Genomic DNA, 19,491 nt, shown 5'->3' with positions numbered 1-19,491 from the left:
CCATAAGTGATAATACAAATAAATAAATAATACTCGGTGAAGTAAGTTATATTTCATATGGTGAGAGGAGTAAGATGATCTAGAAAATGAATGGATGGATGAGATAAATTCAGAAAGTTTATCATGGTTCTTCTTCTTTGTAAACACTTTAAGTTTGACGAGTTTCTTGAAGTGGATCATATTAGTACATTGTTTGGTTTCTTTGCTTAATCCATTCCATAATTTAATTAATTAAGTGTTGTGCGTGCGTACAAATGTTTTAAATTACATTTTTCTCTAAGGTTATATTTCTCCTCTTTTGTTGAGAAGTATTGTTGTACATTCTTGGCTTGCAGGTTATAGTTTGCTTTGTGCATCATTTTAGCTGTTTGAAAATTCACTACGTCGTGGAATTTCAGTATTTTTGACTCAATGAATAAAGTGTTCGAATGTTCTCTATATCCAAAATTATGTATTATTCTAACTGATCTTTTTTGTAACACCGTTAATGAATGAAGTGTACTTTTGTAGTTATTTCCCCATATTTCTGCACAACAACTCACATATGGTAACACTGGTGCGCAGTAGACAATATGAAGTTATTTTTGGTCTAGAACATGTTTAGCTTTATTCATTATTGACATGTTTGCACAGCGCCTGTGTTTTCAAAAGGTGTAAATCTATTCTATGCATTCTAAAATGTATGTCTTAACGTATTAATTTTCTGAAACTGCTCTGTTGACCTCTTGGCCAGGTCACCCTTGTGAAAGAGATCTTGATCTCAATGGGTTTCTTATCTGGTTAAATTAAGGTGGTATGTTTCTTGCTACTTTATGTTGTTTTTTTTACATGAGATCTCCAGTTCAATTTTTCGTCAATCATTATACCTAGAAATGTGGTTTCATTTACTCTTTCAATTTCTATTCCCTCTATTTGTATTTGACTTTCTTTTATTTTATATCATGAAAAGTATTAATTTTGCGGCCATATTTGATACTACATTCCTGCAGTGTGTCGTGACCAGCAGGCACCGTAAGGCGCAAAAAACGTTAAAAAAATACAAAGAACGACGGGGCATTTTTGCACTTCCAAATATTAACGAGGAAGTGTTGCAAACACATGGTATAAGTTCAGAGTTGGTAGCAAACATGGCGCCCTGAGTGCCTTTTGACCAATTTATTTTTAATATTTTATGACTTCTGGGGCCAAACTTGAGGAGAACCCTTAAGGTAAAAAAAAATCTATATATAGTTTTGAGAATGAAAAATATCAAAATGTCCCTCGCAGCTTTTTATTTTTCAGTGTGCGGCCCTCAGTGGAAAAGGAGCCCCACACCCCACTCACAGGTGTCAAACTCAAGGGCCGGGGTGCTGGATGTGGACTGCCACATCATTTTAAGTGGCCTGCAAAAGCCTGGAAATAATGTTTTTATTTTGACATAAAAATTGCATGTATTCTGACTTTAATATTATCTGATCATGCAACAATATATTAAAATATATTCCACAAGAAAATCTAAATAAGATACATACTGTATTTGCTACTTCACAAAGCAAGTTATCCATTAATTTTTTAAATATATATATATATATATATATATATATATATATATATATATATATATATATATATATATATATATGTAACAACATGCCACCATAGACGGAAACACCTCCTAGGTAACACATGAACCAATCACCACGCCCCTAGGCCAGCCTGTACCCACCCACTCTGTGCCCTATATAAACCATGGTATGCGAATGCTCCCATTAAAATCTCCTGACGATTGAGGGTACCCCCCTCATGAAACAGGCCTGTAGAGATGAAATAGTCTTGTGATTTTTTTCCCCACACATACATATATTGCGCTCTACTACGGTATCGAGCACTATTTTTTGGATAACCTTATTAAGACATATATATATATATATATATATATATATATATATATATATATATATATATATATATATATATATATATATATATACATATATATATATATATATATATATATATATATATATATATACACACACACACACACATACATATACATACATATATATATGTATATACACATACATACATATATATATATACATATATATATACAGTATACATGCATACATACATACACACATATACACATACATACACATATATATATACAGTATACTTGCATACACACACACACACACACACACACACACACACACACACACACACACACACACACACACACACACACACACACACACACACACACACACACACATATATATATATGTATATATATATATATATACATGCATACATACATATATATACATATATATACACACACATACATACACACATGCATATATATACATACATATATATGTATAAATATACTGTATACATATATATGTATACACATATACACATATATATTATATTTATATATATATATATATATATATATATATATACACACATATATACATATATATATATATATATATATATATATATATATATATATATATATATATATATATATATATATATATATACACACACACATATATACATATATATATATATATATATATATATATATATATATATATATATATATATATATATATATATATATATATATATATATATACATGCATGCATAAGCAATTGTGTAATAATTAGAGCTGTCAAATGTTTTTTTTTTTTTTTTTTTATCATATTAATCAAAATGTTTAATTTGGATAAATCATGATTAAACACAATTTTGAATTTGGATTAATCAAGATTAATCCACATTTTGGATTTTGATTAATCACAGTTTTTAATATGGATTAATAATTTAGAATTTTGATTATCATGATTAATCACAGTTTTAATAAATTAATCAAGATCGTTCACATTTTTAAAAATTTGATTAATCACAATTCTGAATCTGGATGAATCATGACTGATCACCATTTTGAATCTGGATTGATTTCGAATAATCACAGGTTATTACTAGTGTTTATCATTTAAATTAACTAAAAAAAAAAGCCCAATAACTGGACACAAATGCAATGTTATTGTCAGAATGTCACACAGGATTTTACTTGAATGCACGTCATCTATTTGCACAAAACTTGGCAAGTTTTATCTGAAGTACCATGCCAGTGTATTCTGAAATAGTCTCCTCACTCTTCTTTGCACTGACCATCCACGTTTGAGGTAAAGCAGTTGGACACTCTGCCTTAGAGCCTTTAGGCAAAGACTGTCTACTATTTTGCTGCTGACACCTTTTTGGTCCTGATGAGATTTTAAACATGCACGCATCAATTTGACTATTTTTCCAGCAGTAATCAAACAAGTAACAGTGGTGCGTTTATTCCAAATCTTGTTTAAAAGGAACATTAACGCCATTAAAAGGAGGGAAATAGTCTTTTTTTTTCACCTATTTGATGCAACTTCGAAGTCAGTAGTGAGGAAACGGAAGCGGCGTTGCACAGACGGGGGCGGGGCTCGGGCGCATAAGGGGCTGTAGGAGGGGCAGAGCCTGAAACAGGGCGGGGCTTGAGTCTGTGGCAGGATGGAGATGGAAGGTCGGCAGCGACGACGTGGAGTTTGTGTGTTTGATGCGCTCGTGGTTCTTCTCCCTGGTCCAACGAAGCTGCAGCAGGAATGAAAGCCAACATGTTTTGTGTATAAAAAATATGCTGCAATCAGGATTGGGACTAGTACTAGTACAATAGGTACTTGCACAATAGGTACTAATACAACACTAATACAAACCCTGAATAGGCAGAAACAGGAAATCAAATGTTATTAACAAGTTATGTACAGTCAAATGGCACAAAATGTGCTACATAAAAAAATATATATAATAAAAAATATTTACCAAAAAAAAAAAAAAAAAAATATATATATATATATACACAAATAAATTAAATACATTTTTAAAATAAATACTTCAATGTGTCATGTGAAAGTACATGTTAATCATTTATTATCTAAATATTTAATGATTTAAATATATTGTTATTGATTTAATTATTTAATGTATTTCATGATTTGATGAATGATTTCCCACTTTAATGAATCATTTATGATTGAATTACTTTTTTAATTTTTTGATAAAAATGTGTCTTCACTTAATTTTATTGTATGCGCCAAATTAAGTTGAAGAATATTTGTTCATGTGTTTATTTTAAAATGTGTAAAGATTGATAACAAATATTTAAAATAAATATAATGTTGTATTCATTATTTAGTACATATTTTTTTGTTTTTTACATTTTCCATTTTTAAATTTTATTTATTTCATTAATCAAACAAAAAAAACTATCAACATGACATTAAGGTGAACCAAAAGGAGCAGAGAATATGAATGTACATATAATTATATAATCATTTATTATTTCAATATTTAATAATTATATATATATATATATATATATATATATATATATATATATATAGTTATTGATTTCATTGTTTATTTCATGATTTGATTAATTATGTCATGCTTTAATCATTTCATGATTTAATTATTTCATAAAACTGTGTCAGCACAGTCAAACTCGTCTATAATGGTGTAAGAATACGTGTACATGTTTTCTTATTCAAAAATGTGTAAGGATTGATAACAATTATTTAAAATAAATATAATTATTTATTTATTTCGTATTTTCCAAGGACTATTGGTTTTCAAATTTTTCCATTTTGCATTTTATTTAATTCATTAAAATAATAATACAAAAAATATGTCAACCTAACATTAAAGTACATTATGAATAAAAAGGAGCAAGAAGAAGTTAAAAAACTAGTCACACAACTACAGCATTTGTCGCTACAAAAATAAATGAAACATCATTTTTCTTTTCATCATCATGATTTTCATATTTTTTATATACAAAAAGAGTTTTACATTAGACTATGACTAGTATTTTAATATGAAGCCTGTTTAGTTAACTGCCTTCCTGGCCTGTACATCAGTTCTCGCTTTAAACTATTTTTTTAATATTTTTTAAATCATTATTGGGATAATTTCTGGATCTGGTATACTAACTTAACTTGAACTTTAGACATATTTTCTGCCATCAAGAAATAATAATACAATTTGTATTTTTATACTGTGCAGAAGATAATTAAAATATATATTTTATTTTTCGTCATTTATGAAAAAATAAATTGAATTTAGATCATTTCGATTTAATGCAGTTGTCATAACGCTGATTGGCCACACGAAGGCAGTCTCCCCATAAACACCCATTCATTTAAGGCTTGAAAAATAATTGGTCAATTATTTCCCTGCTTTGCTGCTGCATCGGAGCACGCCTGCACTGTCACGTGACCTACACACCCACAAATAAATAAAATATAAAAAATAAAAATGATGCAATGAAAGGTGATGAGGTTACCGTCAGGATGCGAGTGTTACGCTGGCCGGGAGTGTAGGGCTTGAATTTGGGCTTGGCTGCTTTGCCTGCTGCTCTGCCTTTATGTCGCCTGCTGCTGATGTGCTGCAGTCACCACGACAACAACAACAACAACAATGCAGGCTTGAATTATACGCTTTCAATGTTGTGTTGCATTGACTTCAAACAGCTTGTTAGACATTAATCAACAGTAATGATCCACTCTCCTTACACTTCTAACTCCCATTTGCAACTTTTATATGGAATAAATGGCCTGCAGTTGCACTTCCAAGACACTAGATGGCAGTAGTGTGTAGACTGCAGTATGTCACCCCAACCTGGAAGTAGTCCTTGACATCAAGGTAAATGTGCCACTCTTGTCTTTTTAGGGGTGTCCTGTTCCGATACGGATATTGATCCAATATCAGCAACAACAAAAAACAAGTATGGGCTGATATTGGATTGCATGTAATAATGTGCAATATCATGTGCGATACAAGCAGTCCTGCAGCGTGTTTAATTGTGTGTGATATGTGCGATACAAGAAGTCCTGCAGCGCGTTTACTTGTGTGTGATATCATGTGTGATAGAAGCAGTCCTGCAGCGTACTTACTTGTGTGCAATATCACGTGCGATACAAGCAGTCATGCAGCATTATTACTTTTGTGTGATATGTGCGATACAAGAAGTCCTGCACCGCGTTTACTTGTGTGTGATATCATGTGCGATACAAGCAGTCCTGCAGCGTACTTACTTGTGTGCGATATCATGTACGATACAAACAGTCCTGCTGTGTGTTAACTTGTGTGTGATATCATGTGCGATACAAGCAGTCCTGCAGTGTTTACTTGCATGACATGTACGATACAAGCAGTCCTGCAGCGTGTTTACTTGTGTGTGATATGTGCGATACAAGCAGTTCTGCGTCATATTTACTTGTGTGTGATATCATGTGCGATACAAGCAGTCCTGCAGCGTGTTTACTTGTGTGATATGTGCGACACAAGCAGTCCTGCAGCGCGTTTACTTGTGTGCAATATCATGTGCGATACAAACAGTCCTGCAGCGTGTTAACTTGTGTGTTATATCATGTGCGATACAAGCAGTCCTGCAGCATGTTAACTTGTGTGTGATATCATGTGTGATACAAGCAGTCCTGCAGCGTGTTTACTTGTGTGTGATATGTGCGATACAAGCAGTTCTGCGTCATATTTACTTGTGTGTGATATCATGTGCGATACAAGCAGTCCTGCAGCGTGTTTACTTGTGTGATATGTGCGACACAAGCAGTCCTGCAGCGCGTTTACTTGTGTGCAATATCATGTGCGATACAAACAGTCCTGCAGCGTGTTAACTTGTGTGTTATATCATGTGCGATACAAGCAGTTCTGCAGCGTGTTAACTTGTGTGTGATATCATGTGTGATACAAGCAGTCCTGCAGCGTGTTTACTTGTGTGTGATATGTGCGATACAAGCAGTTCTGCGGCATATTTACTTGTGTGTGATATCATGTGCGATACAAGCAGTCCTGCAGCGTGTTGACTTGTGTGTGATATGTGCGATACAAGCAGTCCTGCAGCGTGTTTACTTGTGTGTGATATTATGTACGATACAAGCAGTCCTGCAGCGTGTTTACTTGTGTGTGATATGTGCGATACAAGCAGTCCTGCAGCGTGTTTACTTGTGTGTGATATTATGTACGATACAAGCAGTCCTGCAGCGTGTTTACTTGTGTGTGATATGTGCGATACAAGCAGTTCTGCGGCATATTTACTTGTGTGTGATATCATGTGCGATACAAGCAGTCCTGCAGCGTGTTGACTTGTGTGTGATATGTGCGATACAAGCAGTCCTGCAGCGTGTTTACTTGTGTGTGATATTATGTACGATACAAGCAGTCCTGCAGCGTGTTTACTTGTGTGTGATATGTGCGATACAAGCAGTCCTGCAGCGTGTTTACTTGTGTGTGATATTATGTACGATACAAGCAGTCCTGCAGCGTGTTTACTTGTGTGTGATATCATGTACGATACAAGCAGTCCTGCAGCGTGTTTACGTGTGTGCGATTGTTTTGGCAAACTCTACATAAGGCCAAAGCCTTCACCCAAGCAGAAGGGCCTCATGTCCAAATGTCAGTTTGGCTCCCATTTCCCCCCAGAGGACAGCACTGGAATTACAGACAACATTTTACAACAGCTGAAGACCATCAGAAATCAGGAAGGCTCTCACCTGAAGCAATCAAATCCACTCTTTTTAAGTCTGCAGCTCCAGCTCAGACTTCAGGCCAACAAACACTGCTCGATGAGATTTTGCCAAATACAATAGAGACAACTGTTTAAAGAGACCAGGGTGGCTGACGGTGAGATTACTTATATTATTTTGATGTTTTTGATTTGATGTGTTGAATTTATTTTAATTGCCAAGTGGTTGTTAAATGTTTAAATGCCAAATCCAAGCTGTTAAATGTCACTATGTGTACTTTTGGAAACACTTTTACTTTAAAAAAATGGTTTATTGTAATTTGTTTATATTGGTCCCTAATTGCTTTTGTATTTGTCCACCTTTTTCCAAAGGTTTTTCACCTTAAAACTATTCAATGAAAAAAAGAGACAATCAAGTCCAAAATAAATGGATAAACAGAGATTTGTCTTATCATTGGATTAAAACACAGAGTGAATCCCCAGTTTAACCCCTGGTCAAAAAGTCAAACCCTTTTCAAGTTAGGGGAGAAAACAAACAAACAAAACATAACTTGACAGCGATATCATGGGCGATACAAGCAGTCCTGCAGCATTATTACTTGTGTGTGATATGTGCGATACAAGAAGTTCTGCAGCGCGTTTACTTGTGTGTGATATCATGTGCGATACAAGCAGTCCTGCAGCGTATTTACTTGTGTGCAATATCATGTGCGATACAAAGTCCTGCAGCGTGTTAACTTGTGTGTGATATCATGTGCGATACAAGCAGTCCTGTGGCGTGTTTACTTGCGTGTGATATAATGTGCGATACAAGCAGTCCTGCAGCGTGTTAACTTGTTTGTGATATCATGTGTGATACAAGCAGTCCTGTGGCATGTTAACTTGGGTGTGATATGTGCGATACAAGCAGTCCTGCAGCGCGTTTACTTGTGTGTGACATCATGTGCGATACAAGCAGTCCTGCAGCGTGTTTACTTGTGTGCGATATCATGTGCAATACAAGCAGTCCTGCAGCGTGTTAACTTGGGTGTGATATGTGCGATACAAGCAGTCCTGCAGCGCGTGTACTTGTGTGTGAAATCATGTGCGATACCAGCAGTCCTGCAGCATGTTTACTTGTGAGTGATATTATGCGCGATATGAGCAGTCCTGCAGCATAATTACTTGTGTGCGATATTATGTGCGATACAAGCAGTACTGCGGCGCATTTACTTGTGTGCGATATCATGTGCGATACAAGCAGTCCTGCAGCATGTTTACTTGTGTGTGATATGTGCGATACAAGCAGTCCTGCGGCGCGTTTACTTGTGTGATATCATGTGCGATATAAGCAGTCCTACAGCGTGTTAACTTGTGTGTGATATCATGTGTGATACAAACAGTCCTGCAGCGTGTTAACTTGTGTGTGATATCATGTGCGATACAAGCAGTCCTGCAGCATGTTTACTTGTGTGTGATATCATGTGTGATACAAGCAGTCCTGCAACGTATTTACTTGTGTGCGATATCATGTGCGATACAAACAGTCCTGCAGCATGTTAACTTGTGTGTAATATCATGTGCGATACAAGCAGTCCTGCGGCGTGTTTACTTGCGTGTGATATAATGTGCGATACAAGCAGTTTTTCTGCGTATTTGCTTGTGTGTGATATCATGTGCGATACAAGCAGTCCTGCAGCGTGTTTACTTGCACACGATATCATATGCGATACAAGCAGTCCTGCAGCGTGTTTACTTGTGCAAAGTTGAACAGGCAGCTAAGATCTAAATGTCCTCCAATAAGCATGTAATTTCTTCTATTTTAGTATTTACAAAAGGTAAACATGCTAGGCTGTAGGCTACTAGAAGCTAGCAGCTACACAACAGCTAAGCACACAAGCTTAATAATTATAGTCGCATTTTACTAACACACACAAAGTCTCCAAGGCATTATTAAAAAGTATCTAGTAACAAACGTGTCCACATTAGTGCGTCATGAAATATTGTGAGCATTAGGTGTCGCTGAAAAACAGATTCCACTCCACTTCAACTTAAAGACAGCATACGTCTCTCTATGAACAATGGGAGACCGGGCTTTCTGCTCCGACGCTCCCAGTCTGTGGAACGCTCTCCCTGACCACCTGAGGGCACCGCAGACTGTGGATGCTTTTAAAAAAAGGCTTAAAAACCCTTATTTTTTGTTTGATACATGCATACTAGTTTTAGCTATTTGGCTGTTCTAGTTTTTATTTTTATTTATTATCTTTTTATTTATATATTTTTTAATACACTGTAGCACTTTGAGGTTGTTTACTCAATGTAAAGTGCTTTTTACAAATAAAATCTATTATTATTATTATTAAGTCCATTCCAGACAGTTAATAATGAATAAGTTATTATTTTTGATAGCTACCCCTCTGCTCTGTTTGAATCATTTCACTTGATCAAACCTACTAAACATCAAATCAATTTTGGTATCAGCTAAAGTTAGAGGCTCCAATATCGGTTTCGGATCGGAAGTGAAAGAGTTGACCTACTCATTCATTACAACGCAGCTGTTCTAAATTTCTGTTAGTTGTAGTTTTCATTAACACATTTGAAGGTGTTAAAATCGCCATGTAAAATCACTAATGCTAATCAGTAGCATGTATATGGCATATCCAATGTAAATTAGCATCAAGCTCACGCATTTTTAAAAGTGAAACCTTACTTTTGAGCGCTTTTAATCGGGGCTACTTGCTTTATTGGCATGGAGAATCACAACATTGGAGGTTGCCAAGAATGCACTTGTTTGCCCGCCAAGTGTTTGAGTCGGTGCCGAGTCAAAGGTAACTATAAAAGCCAGTAAAGAAACAAAGAACCTGCTTGAGTTGCGTGGCTGAGTTGACGTGCACGTCACAGATCTCACACTGGAAGGTTCTGTTCTGCAGGTCGCTCCACAGCTCGCTGGCCTTGACCTTGACGCCCGGCCTCGGGAAGGACTTGATGGCGCCGGCGCCGTTCCTCGCCTCCAGCATAGTCTTGTGCTTGGTGCCTAAGCAAAGATTTGTCATGTAAAATTGATCCGGACGAATAAATGATACCAACAACCAGCAGAGGGCACCATTAAAACTATACTGCAGTTTGTCAAAGTGAAAGTGAAAGCTTCTGACCGCTGTTGTGAGCTTGCAGCTGCGAGGCAGAGTTGGCGGCCACTTTGCAGAGCGAGCAGTAAAGACGTTTGCGGTCGTTGTCCTCGTCCTCCTTCCTCGCTGTCCCGTTACTTTTAACTTCTCTTACTGTCGTAGCGGCTAACATGGAGGGGTCCAAGGGCACCTCAGGGGACGTCTTGGAGGACTCTAAGACCACAAAGAAGAAATCAAGAATATATATATATATATATATATATATATATACACACACACACAAACATACATATATATACACATACATATATCGTCATATACATATATACATACATATATAACATACATATATATCATATACATACATATAAAATACATACATACATATACGCATACATATATATACAAGTATATACATATATACACATACGTATATATATACAGTATATATATATATATACTGTATATACATACGTAAACATATATATACAGTATATATACGTATATATATATACATACATAAACACATATATATATATATACATTAATGTATATATATGTAAACTATATATATATATATACACACTTAAACCAACACATATATATACATATATATATATATATATATATATGTTTATGTGTATATATAATATAATAATAAATAAATAAATATAATTATTTATTTTTTATTTCGTATTTTCCAAGGACTATTGGTTTTAAAATGTTTCCATTTTGCATTTTATTTAATTGATTAAAATAATACAAAAAATGTCAACCTAACATTAAAGTACATTATGAATAAAAAGGAGCAAGAAGTTAAAAAACTAGTCACACAACTACAGCATTTGTCGCTACAAAAAAAAAATAAAAATAAAAAATATATATATATATATAGCACTGTAAAACAAGAATCGTACATTTTACAGAATTTTTCAGAATGTTTCCTGTAAAAATAACTGTGGTACCGTTTTTCCGGTTACAGTAACACTGTAATTTTACAGTAAATAACTGGCAGCTCAGTCAGCAGAATTTCAAAGTAAAAGTGGTACAGTTTTTCCATTTTCAGTAATTCTGAGTAAAAATCACTAACTTTACGGTACACTGACCTGATATTTTTGTTCACCGTGGAATGTGTACACACACACACACACACACACATATTCCTACGTACTGTACATATTATACACACATTACTGTCGAGAGACGAGGATAGTTCCATCGCCATGGCAACACAAGCAGCGTGCTGTTACTCACCAGAAGACATTGTTGGACTAAACAGTCCTACTTCTGTCCTTCAGGGTCCTGACTGCATCTGTGCTGCCACCAATCAAGCGCTCCGTTCCATTCCTCTTCCTTCCTATCTTCATCATCATCATCATCATCAGCGTGTCGTGCATATGAAATGTTCAACTCCTTCAACCACCCTGATGATGAAGAGGAGGATGATAAGTTGGCATTTTCATCAGAAGGAAGTGACCTTTAACCTTTAATCATTTTAAAACACTTGATTTAATATTTAAAAAATGAACGTGCTTCAATGAAATACAATACAGTCAAATTAGACAAAACAGTGACATTTTAAGTAAAATAAGTTAAAAACAGAACTAGACAAGTGATTAGACGAGTGTTCCTTTGTTACACATCAAATACAAGTCGAAAAATTTTATTTTATGGTATGAAATGTATACTTGTGTGAGTGTAAAGACGGGATGTGAATCTTACCACAGCTTACGATTCTTTTCCAGTCCAATTCAACTCAGTTCTCAATCCAAAGCCATTCTTGCAACCTATTATTCGGTGTAGAAATGATAATGGAAAAATCTCTTCTTGGCTGCTGACATATGACGAGTATGGCTCAAAGACTATTAATATTAATTGATTCAGAATCATAGTAAGAATCCACTTCGGGTGTGAGTCCATTTTATTGCAGCATTGCTAGTGCCATTTTTTTTTATACAACTTTTGCAAAATCAGTCAAATAAAATAAAAAATAATTATATATATATAGTATGTAAATATGTATGTGACATATATATATACACATATATATACAGTATATATATATATATATACACATTCATACATATATATATATACATTCATACATACACATATATATACACATTCATACATATATATATATACATATATATATATATGTATGAATGTGTATATATATATATATATATATATATATATATATGACATGCACCTGGGGATAAGTTGATTGGCAACACTAAATTGGCCCTAGTGTGTGAATGTTGTCTGTCTATCTGTGTTGGCCCTGCGATGAGGTGGCGACTTGTCCAGGGTGTACCCCGCCTTCCGCCCGATTGTAGCTGGGATAGGCTCCAGCGCCCCCCGCGACCCCAAAGGGAATAAGCGGTAGAAAATGGATGGATGGATGGATATATATACACACACACATACACATAGTATATATATATATATAATAGCACAAAGGGCATATTAGAAAGTAGCCGTTAGCAGGTGTGGACAACATCTTTAATTAGGATGAAGTTCACATATCAATCAGTAGAAGTGCAAAAGAAGGAAAAGTTGACACTCACACCTGTAAAGTGACCTCAAGCCTCCTGGCTGGAACGATGAAGACTTCCTCTTCTTGTTTTGTGTCACCTGAGAGGCCTGCACATGAACTAACACTGATGTTGTCACGGCAACCGGGCAGGGAAACGTGAAGTCAAGTTATCCCTCTCAGCCATGTATGATCACATGACAGGTTTGCATGCATTACTGCATCGCACATCGCCGCCTTCCATTGGTCGCCATAACAACTTCACCATGGCGATCGTCGTGCATCATCCCTATTCTATTTTGGCGATGGTGAGCTCAAGTATGCATCAGTAAGTCATCTAGTGGCATCTTGGCACACTTTGGATGACAATTTTTGCACTAAAAACCCATGAAAGAAAATTGTTACTCCATTATTTGGGGAAAATGATTTGTGTGTTCCTGTGTGAGCAAAACAAGCGCCATCAGATACTTTAGGGAGCATCAACAAAAAGACAGACCAAATCAAAGATGGCGTCCAGAGTGAGGTCAGGGGTCATCAGAAAAAGTAAGAAATAATTATTGCGAAAGACAAGAATCCCAAATTAAAGATCTTGAGTTGTCTAATGCATCCTAATGTAGGGACAACCAGTCAGCAGTCTGCTCTGTGATAAGCTCCGCCCCTTCAACAGGGTACAAAAAAGGTGCAAACCCACAAAGACAAAACAATTGTAATATTGCAAGAAGACCCCAAAAGGGAATAAGCGGTAGAAAATGGATGGATGGATGGATTTTAAGACACCAAAGATATTGCTGAATCAATATTTAAAAAAGTCAGGGTTCAGAATAAAATCTATGTAATAATTCATTAAAAAAATGTTTTTTAAAAAAATACAAAAGTTACAAGACAATAAGTTATAATTTACCGCATTTTTTTTCTTCTAAAATGTATTTTCCAGTGAAGAAACTATAATACAAGACAAAAAAATTGTGGGAAAAAGGTAATGCTCCAAGAAAAATAAAATAAAATAAAATATATATACATATACATATATATATACATATATATATATATATATATATATATATATATATATATATATATACACCAAAACAAAAAGCAGACTTTTAAAGGATTTTCTTAGTCATAATATTATAAAGTATTTATTTTAAAAAAAGAAGGTAATCCTACTACAATAATGTGGTATATACACGGTAGATAATTATAACTTCTGTAGAAATATCTCACTGCTTGCTTGAAAAGATTCAGTTACTTTCCGAACCTCTTGTTGCCATGGTGCCCAGACTCCAGTGCCATGCATATTAATATGATTAATAATAGTATTTTTACTGCGAGATTAGAGGTACAAGTGGTAGGAAAATAGACGGATGGAATTCCAAAAATATGTAGGATCAATACTGCCACCTTCAGGGATACTGCTGACACAACAGCCTCACCTGTGTGGCCAATGATGTATCAATAGTGATAGGAGTAATAATGATAGTGATAATAATAATACTAGTAATTGTAATATTAACAATTAGTAATTGTAGTAATTGTAATAATAATAATATTGATAGTAATGATAAGAGAGATGGTGGTAATAACAATGGTGATACAGTAGTAATAATAAAGTGATATAAATAAGAATTAAAGCTGCAATAGTCTGTGTAAGTCTAAAGTGACGTAATGACAGGTTGATTGATGATGGCGAGGAGCAGCTTTCACTATGAATATGTACAAATAAGTACTGACCAATGCAGCACCCCATGGTGTCATCATCATCATCATTTTGTACTAATTATCATCAAGATGTGAATTTGAGGAGCCGAACTATTTAAGCTTTGTGTTTAAAATGTTGTGGTGAGACACCAGATCAAAGTTTGGCTCCATGGCCACGCCCACATCCTGTCACGTAGGCAAATTTCCTTTATCATCGCCCATCTGCCTTGTGTCTTCCATTTTAACCACGGCTCATTTGTTCAAAGTCTCTCGGACGAGTTTGTTAAAGTACGACGCATGTTTTTAGCCTAAAAATGGTCGACGGAAAACAAGACGGCCGACTTCCCGTTTATTTTTCACAATGGCTTCTTGAGACTTATGTGTGGGAGTCTGGTAGCAGGGGCCAATTTTTTTTCACATTTTTAAGGGGACAATATTGAGTCAATTTTGGCCCTCAAAAATATCACATTTTTGCCAGACTTGATGCGCCTGCAAACATTTGTACGTTTTTGTGCACGTTAAGGGCCTCATAAATGCGACTGAAGTGGGAGGAAATGGATGAACAAAGCAATTTCAAAAGGGCCCTTTTCAGATTTTTGCTCCTCGGGTCCAAAAGAATTATAATATTATAGATTAGAGATGTCCGATAATGGCTTTTTTGCCGATATCCGATATTGTCCAACTCTTAATTACTGATTCCGATATCAATCAATACCGATATATACAGTCGTGGTATTAACACATTATTAGGGTAATTAATTACCGATATCAACCGATACCGATATATGCAATCGTGGAATTAACACATTATTATGCCTAATTTGGACAACCAGGTATGGTGAAGATAAGGTCCTTTTTAAAAAAAAAATAAAAAAATAAAATAAGATAAATAAATTCAAAACATATTCTTGAATAAAAAAGAAAGTATAACAATATAAAAACAGTTACATAGAAACTAGTAATGAATGAAAATGAGTAAAATTAACTGTTAAAGGTTAGTACTATTAGTGGACCAGCAGCACGCACAATCATGTGTGCTTACGGACTGTATCCCTTGCAGACTGTATTGATATATATTGATATATAATGTAGGAACCAGAATATTAATAACAGAAAGAAACAACCCTTTTGTGTGAATGAGTGTAAATGGGGGAGGGAGGTTTTTTGGGTTGGTGCACTAATTGTAAGAATCTTGTGTTTTTTATGTTGATTTAATAAAATAAAAAAAAATTAAATAAAAATAAAAAAACGATACCGATAATAAAAAAAACGATACCGATAATTTCCGATATTACATTTTAAAGCATCTATAGGCATCTCTACACATTATTTTGCCTAATTTTGTTGTGATGCCCCGCTGGATGCATTAAACAATGTAACAAGGTTTTCCAAAATAAATTAACTCAAGTTATGGAAAAAAATGCCAACATGGTACTGCCATATTTATTATTGAAGTCACAAAGTGCATTATTTTTTTTAACATGCCTCAAAACAGCAGCTTGGAATTTGGGACATGCTCTCCTTGAGAGAGCATGAGCAGGTTGAGGTGGGCGGGGTTGGAGTGGTAGCGGGGGGTGTATATTGTAGCGTCCCGGAAGAGTTAGTGCTGCAAGGGGTTCTGGGTATTTGTTCTGTTGTGTTACGGTGCGGATGTTCTCCCGAAATGTGTTTGTCATTCTTGTTTGGTGTGGGTTCACAGTGCGGCGCATATTTGTAACAGTGTTAAAGTTGTTTATATGGCCACCCTCCGTGTGACCTGTATGGCTGTTGACCAAGTATGCTTTGCATTCGCTTGTGTGTGTGTGAAAAGCCGTAGATATTATGTGACTGGGCCGGCATGCAAAGGCAGTGCCTTTAAGGTTTATTGGTGCTTTGTACTTCTCCCTACGTCCGTGTACACAGCGGCGTTTTAAAAAGTCATACATTTTACTTTTTGAAATCGATACCGATAATTTCTGATATTACATTTTAAAGCATTTATCGGCCGATTATATCAGCAGTCCGATATTATCGGACATCCCTATTATAGAATCAGAAGAATCAGAATCAGCTTTATTGTCATTACGCAAGGTAACGAGATTGAGGCCATTCCATACAGTGCGATGTCTGCATGCTAGAAAAACAATGTGCAAATATATAGAAATATAAAAAATGTAGAAGTGCAATGAATATGGTGTGAAATGAATATATACATGAAAAAACAAAACAAAAACAGGGTGGTTGGTGTAATGGGTTATTGCACCGAAGAGAAGGCAGTTATGAGGGACAATGGGGCAGTCCGTTCAGGATGGTTATGGCCCTGGGGAAGAAGCTGTTCTTTAGCCTGTTTGTTTTGGTTTTAATGCACCTGTAGCGCTTCCCAGAGGGCAGCAGGTGGAACAGGTCAGAGCCAGGGTGGGTGCTGTCCTTGATGATGGCACTGGCTCTGTTGAGGCAGCGGGAGGTGTAGATGTCCGTCAGAGAGGGGAGAGGGCGGCCGATGATCTTCTGAGCCGTCTTGACCACTCTTTGCAGCCTCTCCCTGTCTGCTGCAGTGCAGCTGCCGTACCATACCGTAATACAGTAGGTCAGCAGGCTCTCGATGGACGAGCGGTAGAAGGTCAGCAGCAGGTCAGGCTTCAGGTTGTACTTCCCGAGGACTCTAAGGAAGTGTAGCCGCTGCTGAGCCTTCTTGATGATTGATGTGGTGTTGACTGTCCAGGAGAAGTCATTAGAGATGTGGACTCCAAGGTACCTGAAGGTGTGGACCCTCTCTACACGCTCGCCGTTGATGTAGAGGGGGGAAGGGTCGGTGCTGCTCCTCCTGAAGTCGACGATGATCTCTCTGGTCTTGCTGGTGTTGAGAGCGAGGTTGTTCTCCGAAGACCAGGCCGTCAGCTTCAGGACCTCCTCTCTGTAGGCAGCCTCGTCACCCCTGGAGATGAGCCCGACCACTGTGGTATCGTCGGCGAACTTGACGGTAAGGTTGTCACTGTGGGCCGGACTGCAGTCATGGGTGTAAAGGCAGTAGAGGAGGGGGCTCAGCACACAGCCCTGTGGGGAGCCGATGCTCAGCGTGCGGGAGGATGAGAGGTGCGGGCCAAGTCTCACATTCTGGGGTCGGTCCGTTAGGAAGTCCCTTATCCAGGCGTTTGTGAGAGGGGGGAGGCCAAGAGTGTCCAGTTTATTGCAGAGTCTGTCCGGGATTATTGTATTGAAGGCAGAGCTATAGTCCACAGAGAGCATCCGGACGTAGCTCTGCTGCTGCTCCAGGTGGTTCAGAGCAGAGTGGAGAGCAACAGCGATGGCGTCCTCTGTGGACCTGTTCGCCCGGTATGCGAACTGGTGGGGGTCGAAGTCTGGAGGGATATGGTCCTTGATGTGCTGGAGAACAAGTCGCTCGAAGCACTTCATGATTACCGGAGTGAGGGCCACTGGTCGGTAATCATTCAGGCTGGTGATGGGAGACTTCTTCGGTACCGGGATTATTGTAGATGACTTCAGGCAGGATGGGATGACTGCCTGAGCCAGGGAGAGGTTGAAGATCCTGGTGAGGGGGGGAGCGAGCTGGTGGGCGCACGTCCTGAGCACCTTTCCAGGTACTCCGTCTGGTCCGGTAGCCTTCCTGGGGTTCACAGCCAGGAGCACTCGTCTGACACTGTGCTCCTGTACAGTGAGTGGAGTGGCGGGGGCAGGGCTGGAGCAGATGAGTGTCGCTGGGGGGTTTTGAAACGGGCAAAGAAACAGTTAAGCTCCTCTGCCAGTGTCGCACTCTGATCCGCAGTTGTCATATTGCAGCCTCTGAAGTTCGTGATGTCATGAATGCCCCGCCACACCTCCCGTGAGTTTTTGCTGGACAGATGGGACTCTATGCACCTCCTGTGGTCCGCCTTTGCTTTTTTAATCCCTCTCTTCAGGTCGGCTCTAGCAACACTGTACAGTGCTCTGTCCCCTGACCTGAAGGCTGCGTCGCGGGCCCTGAGGAGTGTGCGGACCTGGCTGGTCATCCAGGGTTTCTTGTTGGGGTAAACCCGGATGGTTTTTTCCACAGTCACATTCCCGATGCAGAACTTTATGTAGTCCAGCACCGTTCCTGTGGCTGTCTCCAGCTCCTGTTGTTGGAAGAGGTCCCAGTCTGTGTGTTGGAAGCAGTCCTGAAGTTTGGGGAGTGCATCGTCAGGCCAGGTCATAACAGTCTTTGTGATAGGCCTGGCCTGGCGTCTGATGGGGGTGTAGGTAGGAGAGAGCAGGAGGGAAAGATGGTCTGACTGTCCTAGCTGGGGGAGGGGTGTAGCTCTGTACGCGTGCTTTATGTTGGTATACACGTGGTCCAGGGTGTTATTGCCCCTTGTAGAACACTTCACGTGCTGGTAGAACTTAGGGAGTACAGTCTTCAGATTGGCCTTATTAAAATCCCCTGCTATAATATGAACACCGTCGGGGTGGGCCCGCTGCTGTTCGTTGACGGTGTTCAGCAGAAGAGAGAGCGCTGTGTTTACTTTGGCGTCCGGTGGAATATACACAGCCGTGATGATAACAACAGACAGCTCTCTCGGGAGAAAAAAAGGCCGACATCTAACAGACATGTACTCCACGT

At 37.6% G+C, this 19,491-nt stretch overlaps 1 protein-coding gene across 1 annotated transcript; it reads right to left on the bottom strand.

Annotated features, from left to right (window-relative positions):
- Window positions 1-3,122: 3,122 nt before the first annotated feature.
- LOC133577393 (zinc finger protein 385B-like) lies at window positions 3,123-13,803 on the bottom strand. Its single transcript, XM_061931189.1, has 6 exons — window positions 13,252-13,803; window positions 11,936-12,105; window positions 10,709-10,894; window positions 10,418-10,590; window positions 5,379-5,480; window positions 3,123-3,628 (listed from the first exon to the last, which is right to left on the bottom strand). The coding sequence occupies exons 2-6, from the start codon at window positions 11,943-11,945 to the stop codon at window positions 3,434-3,436; spliced, it is 666 nt and encodes a 221-aa protein (XP_061787173.1). The 5' UTR covers window positions 11,946-12,105; window positions 13,252-13,803; the 3' UTR covers window positions 3,123-3,433.
- Between the last annotated feature and the right edge of the window lie 5,688 nt (window positions 13,804-19,491).

This window comes from Nerophis lumbriciformis, linkage group LG37 (genome assembly GCF_033978685.3).
Source record: "Nerophis lumbriciformis linkage group LG37, RoL_Nlum_v2.1, whole genome shotgun sequence".
NCBI classification, from domain to species: domain Eukaryota; kingdom Metazoa; phylum Chordata; class Actinopteri; order Syngnathiformes; family Syngnathidae; genus Nerophis; species Nerophis lumbriciformis.
Note: the sequence above shows the minus strand (reverse complement) of the source record. Positions and strands in the feature narration are given on the sequence as shown.